The sequence below is a fragment of the Callithrix jacchus genome, chromosome 17, assembly GCF_049354715.1.
Source record: "Callithrix jacchus isolate 240 chromosome 17, calJac240_pri, whole genome shotgun sequence".
Lineage (NCBI taxonomy): Eukaryota > Metazoa > Chordata > Mammalia > Primates > Cebidae > Callithrix > Callithrix jacchus.
The window spans coordinates 69,966,149-69,980,417 of NC_133518.1; the positions used below are offsets into that span (position 1 = coordinate 69,966,149).

At 43.8% G+C, this 14,269-nt stretch overlaps 1 protein-coding gene across 4 annotated transcripts in view; it reads right to left on the reverse strand.

Annotated features, from left to right (window-relative positions):
• Positions 1–14,269, reverse strand: part of OSBPL10 (oxysterol binding protein like 10) — a 332,750-nt gene that overhangs the window by 77,423 nt on the left and 241,058 nt on the right. For all 4 annotated transcript variants that reach the window (XM_054246920.2, XM_002759684.7, XM_078354487.1 and 1 more), the window contains one exon: positions 10,197–10,407. In XM_054246920.2, the coding sequence (XP_054102895.2) occupies positions 10,197–10,407 (211 nt within the window). The remainder of the gene's footprint in view (positions 1–10,196; positions 10,408–14,269) is intronic.

Here is a 14,269-nt window from a genome sequence, read left to right on the forward strand (position 1 = left end):
CTGTATCCTGCAATAGACAAAGACCAGGACAGGACAAGGAAAGGTTGCAATGCATGCTGGGGAACACTGCTCTCTGTGTACCCTATGGATTCAGAATATCAAAGAGCCAGTGCACAAGAGAGACGCCCATCTCATTTTAAAAAAATGATCATGGACCGGGTGCGGTGGCTCACGCCTGTAATCCCAGCACTTTGGGAGGCCGAGGAGGGCAGATCACAAGGTCAGGAGTTCAAGACCAGACTGGCCAACAAGGTGAAACCCCGTCTCTACTAAAAAATACAAAAATTAGCTGGGCATGGTGGCTCATGCCTGTAATCTCAGCTCCTTGGGAGGCTGAGATAGGAGAACTGCTTGAACCAGGACCCAGGAGGCGGAGGTTGCAGTGAGCTGAGATCGCACCATTGCACTCCAGCCTGGGCTACAGAGGGAGACTCCATCTCAAAAAAAAAAAGAAAGAAAAAGAAAAAAGAAAAAAAAAGATTATGGGTTTAGGAGGTTGGACAAACCTGTCTTATTTGGATATAAAGGCAAAAATATTCTTACATGGAGTGAATAAAATGAACTGTACAGAGCTTAGGAAACAAATATTCTCAAGAAGGCTAAAAGGAAGAACATACATAAAATTTCTAACATAAGGTGTTTCTTCAGCACATAAATATAGGATAAAGTACCCTCTAGGAAACAAGAACAGAAAACGAGAAGAAGAAAACAGGCTAAGGTGAAAAGAGAGATGGATGGATCAGGAAATTATTATGAGAAACTAAACCAACATTAGTAGAATTAAAAGTAAAGCTGAAAATAAGAAATAGTGGAATCAACACTACGGAAAATCCAATAAGTAATGTATTGAGACAAGGAGGCTCCACCAATCAGCAGTTGCAGAAGACACAGATGAGACAATCATGAGGCAGAAGGTAACAGAGAAAGGCCAGGTGCAGTGGCTCATGCCTGTAATCCCAACATTTTGGGGGCCAAAGCGGGTGGATCACCTGACGTCAAGAGTTCAAGACCTGTGCTCGCTTCAACAGCACATATACTAAAAGAGAGGAGTTCAAGACCAGCCTGGCCAACATGGTGAAACCCCATCTCTACTAAAAATACAAAAATTAGCCAGGGATGGTGGCACACACCTGTAATCCCAGCTACTCGGGAGGCTGAAACACAAGAATTGCTTGAACCAGGGAGGTGGAGGTTGCAGTGAGCCGAGATTGCACCACTGCACTCCAGCCTGGGCAACAGAGCAAGACTCCATCTCAAAAAAAAAAAAAAAAAACAAGATAATAGAGAAAATGCACAACAGAGATCCAAGAGATAAAGGATCCATGTTCCTGAAGGAGAGAGATCAGATCAGTGGATAGACAAAAATGTAAGTACAGATACACGTCCTGGGCTAAACAGAGAGCTGTGGGGGCTGCCGAAAGGAGCCACCACACTCCAGCAAAATCAATGAGAAGAAATGCACGTTTACACGCAGCTTGGCAATACTTTCTTAGGCTTTTTATTACTGACATTCCAAACACAAAAGTAGAGAGAACAGTGTCATGAATCCCTAGTTTACGAAGTTTGGCAACATTTTTGAATAACAAAAATCAAGAGAAAAATTTTCCAATCACGGAAGCAGAAAAATTAGACCTGCCTTAAAGGGGGAAAAAAATCAGTCTTGAATTTTGTAACAACGTTAAATGCAAAAAGATGAAAAGGCAAACAGAAGAATGCAAATAGAAACCGACGGATTTGGAGTGGGTTGGGGAGCTGGGGGACAGCATTCATCCCCAGCCAAATGTCTTTCCCCTAAGGATGGCCAACATTTATTGAGCTCTTGCTAGGTGCCAGGTACCACTGTACATACTACCTATCCATAATCCTAATGGTGACCCATGAGGCACATACATATTACTACCGTGCCTACTTGATGAAGAAACAAAGGCATTAAGAACTTCAGTGGCAGAATCCAGATTAAAACCCATGAGCTGAGCTCCATAGCCCAAACTCTTATACCCTGCACCATGTGCCCTCTCAGCAGCACTGTGGAGACTCAGAAATGATTCTACCTTCTTGCAGGAAAAACAACTGGAAAACATTTACCAATGTATGCATTAAAGAATTAACTCAAGAAATGGAGAAGTAAAATATAAAAAATAAAAAATAAAAAAAACTGGTGGTAAGCAATGAACTCAGTTAAACAGAGCTGAGCAGGGCTGGGTCGATGATCAGGCAAGACAGACATTCACCTCAGGTATAAAATATAAGGAAGTATCAAGAAACAAGTTAAATTACATAAATAATGTAGAGTCCTGATCCAATTGGATTAGTGTCCCTGAAAGAAGAGGAAGAAAGACCAGAGCTCGGCTGCCCTCCAAGCTCACACACCAGGGAAATGCCATGTCTGGACACAGCAAGAAGACGGCTGCCGGCAAGCCGAGAAAAAGAGCCCTCACCAGAAACTTTTGGCCCCAGGCTGGAATCTTGATCTTAAGGTTTCCTGTCTCCAAAACTGTGAGAAATAAATTTTTGTTCTTTAAGTAACCCAGTCTACCATTTTTGAAAAATAGGAGCCCAAGCTAAGACACTGACTTTATGTAAACTTTTGACATTTTGTTCATTAACAATTGTTTTTGAATTAATTTTAGTTAAAGATACTGCACTAACACATTGTTTATCTTAACCACTGAAACTTTTGGCACCCTTTGGAATTTTGCACTCAAGGCAAGTGCCTCTTTCATCTCATCCTGGTCCTAGCTCCGGAACAGGCTATGAATAATATTTGTAAGCATGGCTATGTAACTGAATATTAAAGTCACATATTATTTCAAAAGATAATTAGTCATTATCATACATTATCTAAGTATTATACTAATATTAAAATATTAATAACAGGGCCAGGCGCGGTGGCTCAAGCCTGTAATCCCAGCATTTTGGGAGGCCGAGGCGGGTGGATCACGAGGTCAAGAGATTGAGACCATCCTGGTCAATATCAACGGTGAAACACCATCTCTACTAAAAATATAAAAAGTTAGCTGGACATGGTGGCGCGTGCCTGTAATCCCAGCTACTCAGGAGGCTGAGGCAGGAGAACTGCTTGAACCCAGGAGGCGGAGGTTGCAGTGAGCCGAGATCGCACCATTGCACTCCAGCCTGGGTAACAAGCGAAACTCCGTCTCAGAAAAAAAAAAATATATATGAATAACAATAGCCCACATATCATAGCAGCAAAAATTGTAAAGCAGACTAGGGGGCAGAGGAAGTTAAAGTATGCCCTGTCTTCATCATAAAAGAAAAGTTTCAAAAAGTATTGCATCATCCCTTTGATGACTACCAAAAAAAAAAAAACAGGTTAAAGAATGCTTGTAAAGCTGGGTGTGGGGGCACACACCTGTAGTCCCAGCTCTTCAGGAGGCTGAGGCAGGAGGACTGCTTGAGCCCAGAGGTTCAAGGCTATAGTACACTATGACTGTGCCTGTGAAGAGCCACTGCAATCCAGCCTGGGCTACACAGTGAGACTCTGTATCTTAAAAAGAAAAGAAAAGGCCGGGCGCAGTGGCTCACACCTGTAATCCCAGCACTTTGGGAGGCTGAGGCGGATGGATCACAAGGTCAAGAGATGGAGACCATCCTGCTCAACATGGTGAAACCCCGTCTCTACTAAAAATACAAAAAATTAGCAGGGCATGGTGGCATGTGCCTGTAATCCCAGCTACTCGGGAAGCTGAGGCAGGAGAATTGCCTGAACCCAGGAGGCGGAGGCTGCGGTGAGCTGAGATCACGCCATTGCACTCCAGCCTGGGTAACAAGAGCGAAACTCCGTCTCAAAAAGAAAAGAATGCTTATGAAAAACTTAATATAACCACTACTAGAATTTATATATACATGTCATATTTCCTTCCCAAAATACTAAAGAAGAATAAAAGAAATATAACCCGTATAGCAAAACAGAAAACATAAAAAGCAGTATGGAAATAAAAACAAAAAGCAGAAGGAGACTAAGAGAAAAACGGCAGTTTTAAGGGCAAAGGTTTGAGTGTGGAATTGTCTTAATCTATCCTTGGCCTTAGTTTAAGCCTTGCTTAGAGTGTTGAGAGACACAAGGCCTCTGCCCAGCGGCCAGTCATAGGTGAGGGCCCCCGGAAGGTCTTTCTTCTTCCTGTAACAGTGAATTCATGCTTCCCAGGTTCAGTAAACATAAAAGGGTTTTCTGAAACAGAGTAAGATTGAAATTCACAATAAGAATGAATTCTCACTTGAAAGCATAAGACATATTCCCAGTGGAAAGCTAGGGCCTTGGTATCTAACTGCTTTTTTTAGGGAGAAGTTGGCATTCAAAAACTCTGTTTAGACATTTGGAAGGAAAAAAACCCACTTATCTGAAATATTCTGCAATGCTAGTTTTTCCTCTTTTCCTGATATCCTATTAATATGGTTTGACTCTGTGTCCCCACCCAAATTTCATCTTGTAGCTCCCATAATTCTCATGTGTTGTGGGAGAGACCCGGTGGGGTAAGATTGAATCATGAGGGTAGGTCTTTTCCCATGCTGTTCTCGTGATGGTGAATGTGTCTCGCGAGATCTGATGGTTTTAAAAACGGGAGTTTCACTGCGCAAGCTCTCTCTTTGCCTGCTGCTGTCCCTATAAGCTGTGGCTTGCTTCTTCTTGCCTTCCATGGTGATTGTGAGGCCTCCTCAGCCATGTGGAACTGTGAGTCCAAGAAACCCCTTTCTTTTGTAAATTGCCCAGTCTTGTGAAAATGGACTCATATACCTATTCCCTGAATTATCATATTCCTATCTTAGCTTTTAATCATAAAATAAAGGAAGGTGACTGTGAGGCGAATTTTCACCAAAAGCAGCAGGTGTCAGGAAAGAAAGTACAGGAGACTGAGAAAGCAAAGGAAATCCCTACATGGTGGAAAAGAGATGAAAAATGCGAGTCTGAAGAGGTCTCTGGAAAAACGTAAAACACCGCAAAAGCAAGAAGGTAAAGAGCCAGAAGAGCCAAGGGTCCTTATAACAGTCTCACTTATTTGTCCTTTTGACTAAACCCCAAAATGGGAAGACCAATGCAATTGGCTTATTTATCGACACTCCCACAAATCTTAATGAAGAGTAATTGGAAGGAGGAGTTAAGGAAAGTATACTAAATTCTGCTCCAGTCCTTCCTCTCTCAGATATATTCTCTTGATCTTTTGTCCTCATTTATGTTCAGGGGCACCTGTGTCATCTAGCACAGTCTGCCAAGGCTCCACTGTCACTTGTTCTGGCAGCTACCTGGCACTAGAATGGGCTTGTCCGGTTAGAGGTGTCTGCCCGGAACTCAGACCATGTTACCTGGGTTAAGGCTTGCAAGCAAATAACAAACCAACTCTGCATGGAGGGCAGAGTCCTCGGTACCCTCCAATCACTTTCCAGGCCCAGTTCCTCTCCCACACTTGAAACCCACCTGAAGCCCAGGCTCCCAAGGAGCACAACCCTTTCTAGTCCTGAGCGTGGCTCTGCTCACGGGGAAGGCAAACATCTAGGCTGGAGAAAGCAGGCACCCAGTCCCTAGTCCATCAACTGAAGCAGATTTAGGAGCCACCGGGAATGGTAAAAGAGCTACATAATTTAAGACTTGACCAAAAAGCCAAATTACTTTTTTTTTTTTTTTTTTTTTAAGATGGAGTCTTCCTCTGTCACTCAGGCTGGAGTGTAGTGGCACCATCTCAGCTCACTGCAACCTCTGCCTCCAGGGTTCAAGCAATTCTCCTGTCTCAGCCTCCTGAGTAGCTAATTAAAGGTACATGTCACCACAAGCTGATAATTTTTGTAATTTTAGTAGAGACAGGTTTTCTCCATGTTGGTCAGGCTGGTCAAATTCCTGACCTCAAGTGATCCATCCCCCTCGGCCTCCCAAAGTGCTGGAATTTCAGGCGTGAGCCACCGCATTTGGCCAAATGACTTTATGAATTTTAATTACACACCTCTCCACAAATGGAAGTTAAGTGAAGCACTTTAGACCCAGTATATCTTGGACATAATAACATCAGAAACAGGTCTGGGAGAGCAAATGAGTAGGTGGGAGGCAGACGAATAGTAAAGCATTCTCGGATTTCAGTCCAGTTGCTCAGCATGTTTGCAACAAAAACAACATCAATGAGCAGCATTTGGACACAAAGGCTCCGAAGCAAACATACATCCCAGAAGATGCAATGAAATGCTATACACCGGCCAGGAGCGCTGGCTCACACCTGTAATGCCAGCACTTTGGGAGGCCGAGGCGGGTGGATCACAAGGTCAAGAGATTGAGACCATCCTGGTCAACACAGTGAAACCCCGTCTCTACTAAAAAAAAAAAAATACAGAAAATCACCTGGGCATGGTGGCACGTGCCTGTAATCCCAGCTACTCAGGAGGCTGAGGCAGGAGAATTGCCTGAACCCAGGAGGCAGAGGTTGCAGTGAGCCGAGATCGTGCCATTGCACTCCAGCCTGGGTAACGAGCGAAACTCCGTCTAAAAAAAGAAATGCTATACACGATGAAATGCCCAGGACCAAAAATCATTTCTTATTCAGAAAAGGGAAAAAAGGAAAAAAGAAAAAAAAAAACAGTGTAAGGCTCAGAAGGCAAAGAGCCATCAGGCAAGAACAATCTGTGTGGGTATTTGGCATGCTTCAGGTAAGACGGGCCTTCCTGCCCATTGAACACTGAAATGAAACCATGACAGTTCACTTTAATGAGATTTTGATTTCCATCAGCCCAACCTGGCACTTCTTAGACATAACCATTATATTTTTATCAGTGTGTGTCAGGCAGCTGCTATAGCAATTATCAACCCTGAGAGCCCCAAGTGTCTAAATAAACATTCTGTGGCAGCATTCTCAAGGCCATCATAGTCTCTATTCTCTTATCCCACTAGCTTGAGATTCTGGAATTCTATTTTAACCACAGGCAACTATGATGTTTTTCTTGCAAGAAGTAATTCCATTTCCCCCAATGCATAGCATAGATTTAAGATACGTGGTAGGTTGTTTTAAAACTTCAGTCAGGTGTGGTGGCTCATACCTGTCATCCCAGCACTTTGGGAGGCTGAGGCAGGTGGAGCACCTGAAGTCAGGAGTTCAAGACCAGCCTGGCCAACATGGTGAAAGTCCATTTCTACTAAAAATACAAAATTTAGCTGGGTGTGGTGGCGGGCATCTATGATCTTAGCTACTTGGGAGGCTGAGGCAGGAGAATCATTTGAACCCAGGAAACGAAGATTGCAGTGAGCTGAGATCACGCCATTGCCCTCCAGCCTGGGTGACAGAGCAAGAAAAAAACAAAAAGAAGAAGGAGGAGAGTGGGCAAGTGAGTTGATGGTGGTGGAGACAGCACTGGGAGGACATGAAGGAGGTAGCACCTGATGTGACATGATTTCAGGGATACTTCTTGGTCTCTCCTTTTCCAAATAATTTCCATTTCAACCTGTCCCCACCTCTGAAATGCATCCATTTGAACTTTGCTCCTCCAGGCCCTTAAAAATGCCAGAGGTCCAGTGAAAATTGGGGGGTGAGGGGGGCGGGAATTTTCTAGGAAGCCCTGAAGAAATATTTTTTTTCAGAGGGATTGATTTTAGGAATAAGAAAATGATTCAAGCTTGTATTTACTAGCAAAAGATTCTTGGAATGAGCCTATTACACTGCAGAGGCTACAAGTTACAATACAGGGCAAAAGAGACACAGACACTTTGAGAAGTCTCCAGTCTCACTCCAAATTTGTGCCCAGGCCTCAGTGGGGATCACTGAGCTGCCTTCCAGATGAGAAAATGTCAAAAAGCCTCACTGAGCTTCTGCATTTGAGATTCATTCTTCAAACTGAGAAGGAAGAGGAAAAGTAGAAAAGCAGGTTTGGGTGCCTTTGCTCCATGCTTGAATACGCACAAATCTCCTAGACTGGATTCCGCACCCACATTTTTTTATTTTGCTAGAAAGGTTATCAGTGGGATGCAAAGGAAAGCAGACTGTACTCTTGTTAATTTACTGATTTTGGTCATTGTGCTGTCTTTAGAGGCGAGTGTTCTTTTTTTTTTTTCTTCCTGGATCAGTAGAGGACTTTTTTTTTTTTTTTTTTTTTTTTTTTTTAAGGAAATACACACTGAAGTATTTAATAGTGAAGGGACTTCACGTCTGCAACTTACTCTTAAATGGTTAGAAAATTATAATACATGATATAGGGAAAAGATGAAGGAAATATCATTATGTTACTGTTTGGGGAATTTGAAGAGGGATATAGGGCATTTTTCGTAGTATTCTTGCAACTTTTCTGAAGTCTAAAATTTTATTTATTTATTTAGAGACGGAGTCTCTCTCTGTTGCCCAGGCTGGCGTGCAATAGCATAGTCTTGGCTCACTGCAACCTCTGCCTGCTAGGTTCAAGCAGTTCTCCTGCCTCAGCCTCCCAAGCAGCTGGGACTACAGGCGCACAACACCATGCCAGGCTACTTTTTTGTATTTTTAGTATAGATGGGGTTTCACCATGCTGGCCAGGCTCGTCTTGAACTTCTGACCTTGTGATCCACCTTGCCTTGGCCTCCCAAAGGGGTGGGATTATAGGTGTGAGCCTCAGTGCCCAGCCTGTGTGTGTGTGTGTGTGTGTCGGAGTTGCACTCTGTCACCCAGGCTGGAGTGTAGTGGTGCGATCTCGGCTCACTGGAACCTCCACCTCCCCGGTTCAAGGGATTCTCCTGCCTCAACCTCCCAAGTAGCTGGGACTACAGGTGCCTGCCACCATGCCCAGCTAGTGCGTGTGTGTGTGTGTGTGTGTGTGTGTGTGTGTGTGTGTATTTTTAGCAGAGACAGGGTTTCACTATGTTGGCCAGGCTGGTCATGAACTCCTGACCTCATGATCCACCCTCCTAGGCCTCCCAAAGTGCTGGGATTACATGTATGAGCCACTGCGCCCGGCTAAAATTATTTTTAAAAAAACATATATACATCTGCTCTGAAAGAACTATAATGCTCGCAAGACACGGTTCCCAGCCTCAGTTTGGGAGACTGAGCCCACTGCGTTCTGGATTGAACGAAGAACCTCACGCTGGGAAGACACCTACCACAGCAGAAAGAGTCCGGTTCTGCCCTCATTCTGCCACTTAGCCAGGTGGCCTTGGGCAAGTTGTTTAATCGTTCTGTGCCCCAGCATATCATCTGAACAACGGGCATAATGATACCTACTCTGTAAAGATTTCAGAAAACATGCAGCAAAGGCCAAGTAAATGATGGTGGTTTCACAAAAAGAAAACCACATTACCCCCACACAATCTCCTCGGAAAAACCAACTGTCCCTTTTACAGTTCAGCAGAACGAGGGCAAAGGGCAGCTGGGGAAAGCATGACATACAAAGACCATCACTCACAGCCTGGCTTTACTTCCCGTCACCTACGTTGCCTCATTCCTTCACTAATTAAGTGACCTCTGGGCAACAAAGCACCATAAGGCTTCTGTTATCCTATTACTTCTAATATGTCATAATTATGTGACATACAAATCTCAAGCTCTTTTTACCTTCATCATAATCTTCACCAATATCTTTATATATGCTCATTGATTAAACCCTCTTCTAAAAGGATTGAGGCATCTCAGGGGAGTACACTATTATCTCTGGTTTCTTGATTAAGAGCTAGAAATACTCCTAGCATGTATCCCAGAGGTATCCTCATAAGGGGACAGGCAGGAGGATATTTACTGCAGCAAGGTGAGTGGGGCAGAGAGCTGGAGGCGTGTGCGTGTCTGCATCCAAGTGTGGCTGGGTGTAAGGGGGTAGCCCCACAGCACAGAAATAACGAACCAGATGCTGCATGCCAGTGGAGCTTAAAAACAGAATGCTGAGTGCAAACATCAGGAATGGATCGAGACTTATAATGTGATGCCAGAAAGTCTGAAAGGTGTCCCACAGTATTTATGTAAATATGTTAGTTACATTCTTCACGAAATGTTACATTTGTAACTTGTACAACAAAAATAGATCCCAAACAGTAGAGAGGAAGGGCAGGAAGGATGAATGCAGAGTTACATTTTTCATAAAATGTTACATTTGTAACTTGTAAAATAAAAATAGATCCCAAAGAGGAGAGTTTAGAAGGCTCAGTAGAAACAAGCGGATGTAAGGATGGATGGATGAAAGACAATGGGAGACACACACACACAGTGTACTCATCCCAAACATGGACAAACCCCTCAGGGTCTTACCTGAGGCTCCTGGTTTGTGGCTGGGCTGACCCGCCTGGTGCACGCTCTGCTGTAACAAATTGAGGCACTCGCCAAGGCAGCTAAGGGTGGCAGCAGAGGTAGCTTTCAGGAGGAGCAGGTCTTGGTCCAAGGCAGTGAGGGGGCCAGAACCTGGCAGGGACTCGATGGCGTGCACAAGGTTCTTCTGTTGCCCTTCCACCTGGTTCATCATCTACAAAACAAGAAGACAGTTAGGAGGTGAGGGGCAGAAGCTCTTCCTTCAACAGGGTGGCGAGCTGGTAGTCAAGCCACGGCAGTGGGTAAAACTCAGTGAGTCAGCTCAGAGCGTTTGGTGCACATTAGTCTTTTGATAAATACTCAGTCCTGGGTGAAACCTGTCTAGGAAAATTTATCCAAAGGCACTCTAATCACGAGAATGTTTGAACTTTAGAGCTAAAAGGAGCCGTCAGGACCATCTGGGTCTATCATTTTACAGATCTGGAGGTAAGTCAGTAACGAATAAAGCAGACCTTGCAACCACCTTTGGGGTTCTTTCACTGTGGGAGCTTATCTGAGACAGCAGACTCACTGCGGTTTCCCTCCGAGCAAGGTTTCCTCCCGCTCCAATCTAGCTCGTTGGTAGTCCTATTCCGAGTCCATGAAATGCAAGGGAAATCTGAGGCTGGTGTTTGTACAAAGGTGATAACAATGAAACCAGTGATGAACCCCCTTCGCTCATTTGCCAAAAAAAAAAAAAAAAGCTGCTAAACAGGACACGGCCTTCTTAACACCATAAGAGACGTCAGGAAGAGAAAAACCACCAATTCTAGACCCAGCCCTACTCCACGGCTTAAGCTATGACAAATAATCGTATCTTGTGGCCTGGCTTCAATTCATAAGCTTATCATAAGACAAACAGTAGTCTAATTGCATCTTTGAACTATCAAAAAGGAAGGAACACAACAGCTAGAAAGGGACTTTAATGGCTATCTTGTGAAGTTCACCCCCCTCATGTTTTATGACTTATCTCATTAAACAGGATGATGTACATCAAGTGCTTAGGTACCATGTCTAACAAATAATTAGCCGGTCTAAGAAGGGGAGGAGTTCAGGCAACCCGCCCAAGGTCACAGAGCCTGCTAGCATCAGAAGCAGAGTAAATTCCTGTTCTCTGATGTACTGTTTTTAAGCTTCTCCACAACAGCTGTCCTTATGTGAAGCAACATCTCCCGCTCTGTCACTGTCATCCCTGGAGGAACCTTGTCACCGTGATGTCACCATGACGTCACCAGTGGGAAGAAGCAATAATTCTGTAAGGCCCGCTGAACGTGGACACAAAGATCATTCCAGGCTCAGCCTTTTTTCTCTTCCCTTTTGAAACAAATACCTGCTATTGGCGATTACCTCAAAATGATTTTTTTTTTTTAAAAAAGAAAAAGATGAATGTTAATAGACAGGTTCCACAGGCATGGTTTGAGCATTCTCATCTTCATGTGCACATCCATAATCTGGCCATGCAAATTGTTTTTGCAGATTACAGAGGTTCTACTCAGCCATTCTGGCTGCTAAAACAGTGCCTAGAAATAAGGGGAGCTCAGTAAGTACTCATTTCTTCTTCAAGTCTTTGTCTAAAAGTCACCTTTTCAGCCAAATGCCATGGCTCATACCTGTAATCCCAGCACTTTGGGAGGCTGAGACGTCTGGGTGGATCACCTGAGGTCAGGAGTTCAAGATCAGCCTAGCCACCATGGTGAAACCCTATCTACTAAAAACACAAAAATTACCTGGGTGTGGTGGTGGGCACACCTATAATCTTAGCTACTCAGGAGGCTGAGGCAGGAGAGTCACTTCAACCCAGGAGGCAGAGGTTGCAGTGAGCCAAGGTCTCATCATTGCACTCCAGCCTGGGCAACAAGAACAAAACTATGCCTTAAAAGACACACACACACACAAATTAGCTGGGCGTGGTGGCACCTGCCTGTTATCCCAGTCACTCAGAAGCCAAGGCAGGAGAAGCGTTTGAATCTGGAAAGCAGAGGTTGCAGTGAGCGAGATGACACCACTTTGCTCCAGCCTGGGTGACAGTGAGACTCAGTCTCAAAAAACAATAAAACAGCCGGGCGCAGTGGGGCATGCCTGTAGTCCCAGCTACTTGGGAGGCTGAGGTGGGAGGATTGCTTGAGTCTAGGAGTCTAGGAGTCCTGGGCTGTAGGGCATTATGCCGACCAGGTGTCCGCACTAAGTTCGGCTGCAATATGGTGACCTCCCAGGAATGGGGGACCACCAGGTTGCCTAAGGAAGGGTGAACCAGCCCAGGTTGGAAACGGAGCAGGTCAGAACTCCAGTGCCGATCAGTAGTGGGATTGCACCTGTGAACAGCCACTGTACTCCAGCCTGGGTAACAACAGAGCTTGACCCCATCTCTAAAATAAACAAACAAACAAACAACAAAATAAAAAAATAAAGTCATCTTTTTGAGAAATCTTCCCCAACCACTTCCTTAAAGATCACATCTCCAGCCCAACCCCAGACATGGCTATCTTCCTTACCAACCTTATTACTCTCCACAGCATTTACCTCCTTCCAACTGATCTTGTCATTATTATATTCATTGATGCTAGTGTGCAAGCAGGAATCATGATCTGTGTTGTTCACTGATGTATCCCAAGTACTGTAAATACCCACCTATTGAATGAATGAATGAATGAATGAATGAATTCCAGTCTCACGTGCCTATCATTGATACCTATTGAATGAATGAATGAATAAATGAATTCCAGTTTCACACGTCTCACTGAAGTGCAAGAGAGTCCATTTATGACATACAGGCTACAGAATACTTGAACATAAAATGGCTGAAGATTTAGTAACAGATAATACCTCCATTATCAGTTTGCCAAGAAATACTGCCAACTAGTTAAATTTAACTTCAAACAAGATAAAATGTCTATGTATTCTCTGACGTTTATATGTATAAATGCTAACAGTTAGGGAGAAATGGATTTTGAGCTATTTGTAGTCAGCATTTCTGTAAATTCCTACCATAAAATCCTCTCTTAGAAAATGTATTGAAAAGAAAGAAGAAAATGTAATGATGAAACCTGATACATTATGTTTTTATAATGAATGATGTCATAATGCTTAAGCAAAAAGGTGACTAAAATCAAGCCATAAACTATATGGTATACACTGATTTTTAATCAACGAAAAGAACTATATTCTAATTACATAAAATATTATTTCATAAACATAAGGTATTATGAAAATCTCAGGTAATAAAAGTACAAAACTAGCTTAAAGGATACTTTTCTCTATTCCAACAGATGCACATGCTCAGAGATGGAATCCACACATTGGCTCTCTAAAAAGCATTCAGGCCAGGCATGGGGACTCATACCTGTAATCCCAGCCCTTTGGGAGGCCAAGGCGAGCATATCAATTGAGGCCAGGAGTTTGCGACCAGCCTCGCCAACGTAATGAAACCCCATCCCTACCAAAATAAAACAAAAAAAATTTAGCAAGGCATGGTGACGCACCTGTGGTCCCAGCTACCCAGGAGGCTGATCCCTTGAGCCCAGGGGGTGGGGGCTGCAGTGAGCTGTGACCACATCACTATGCTCCAGCCTGGGTGACAGAGTAAGACTCTGTCTCAAAAAAACAACATAAAACAAAATAAAATAAAAATCATTCATCAGTATTTACTGAGAGCCTATTGCCAATAGCAAGGGGGAGTAGTCTTTGAAGGCAGTGGGGTGGGTTTGGCAGCTACAGTAACTGTGGAAGAACTGTGGACCGGAAAGCATGGGGCCCAGGAGCACTAAATGTCTCTTGAGTCAGGCACAGTCCTGTACAACAAAGATCTTTGCTGATTAAAATGCTAACAGTGCCCCTTGAGCAACCCTTGGCTAGAGACACATCAATAACCAGGCATCTCATGGCTTTTGACTTCTTTCTTGGGAAACTGAATGCTAAAAATAATACAAGCTTGACAGTGACTGGCACATAGTAGATACCTCCTAAAGATTCATTTTCTTGAAGATGGCCAAATAGGAACAGCTCTGGAATGCAGTTCCCAGTGAGAACAACGCAGAGGG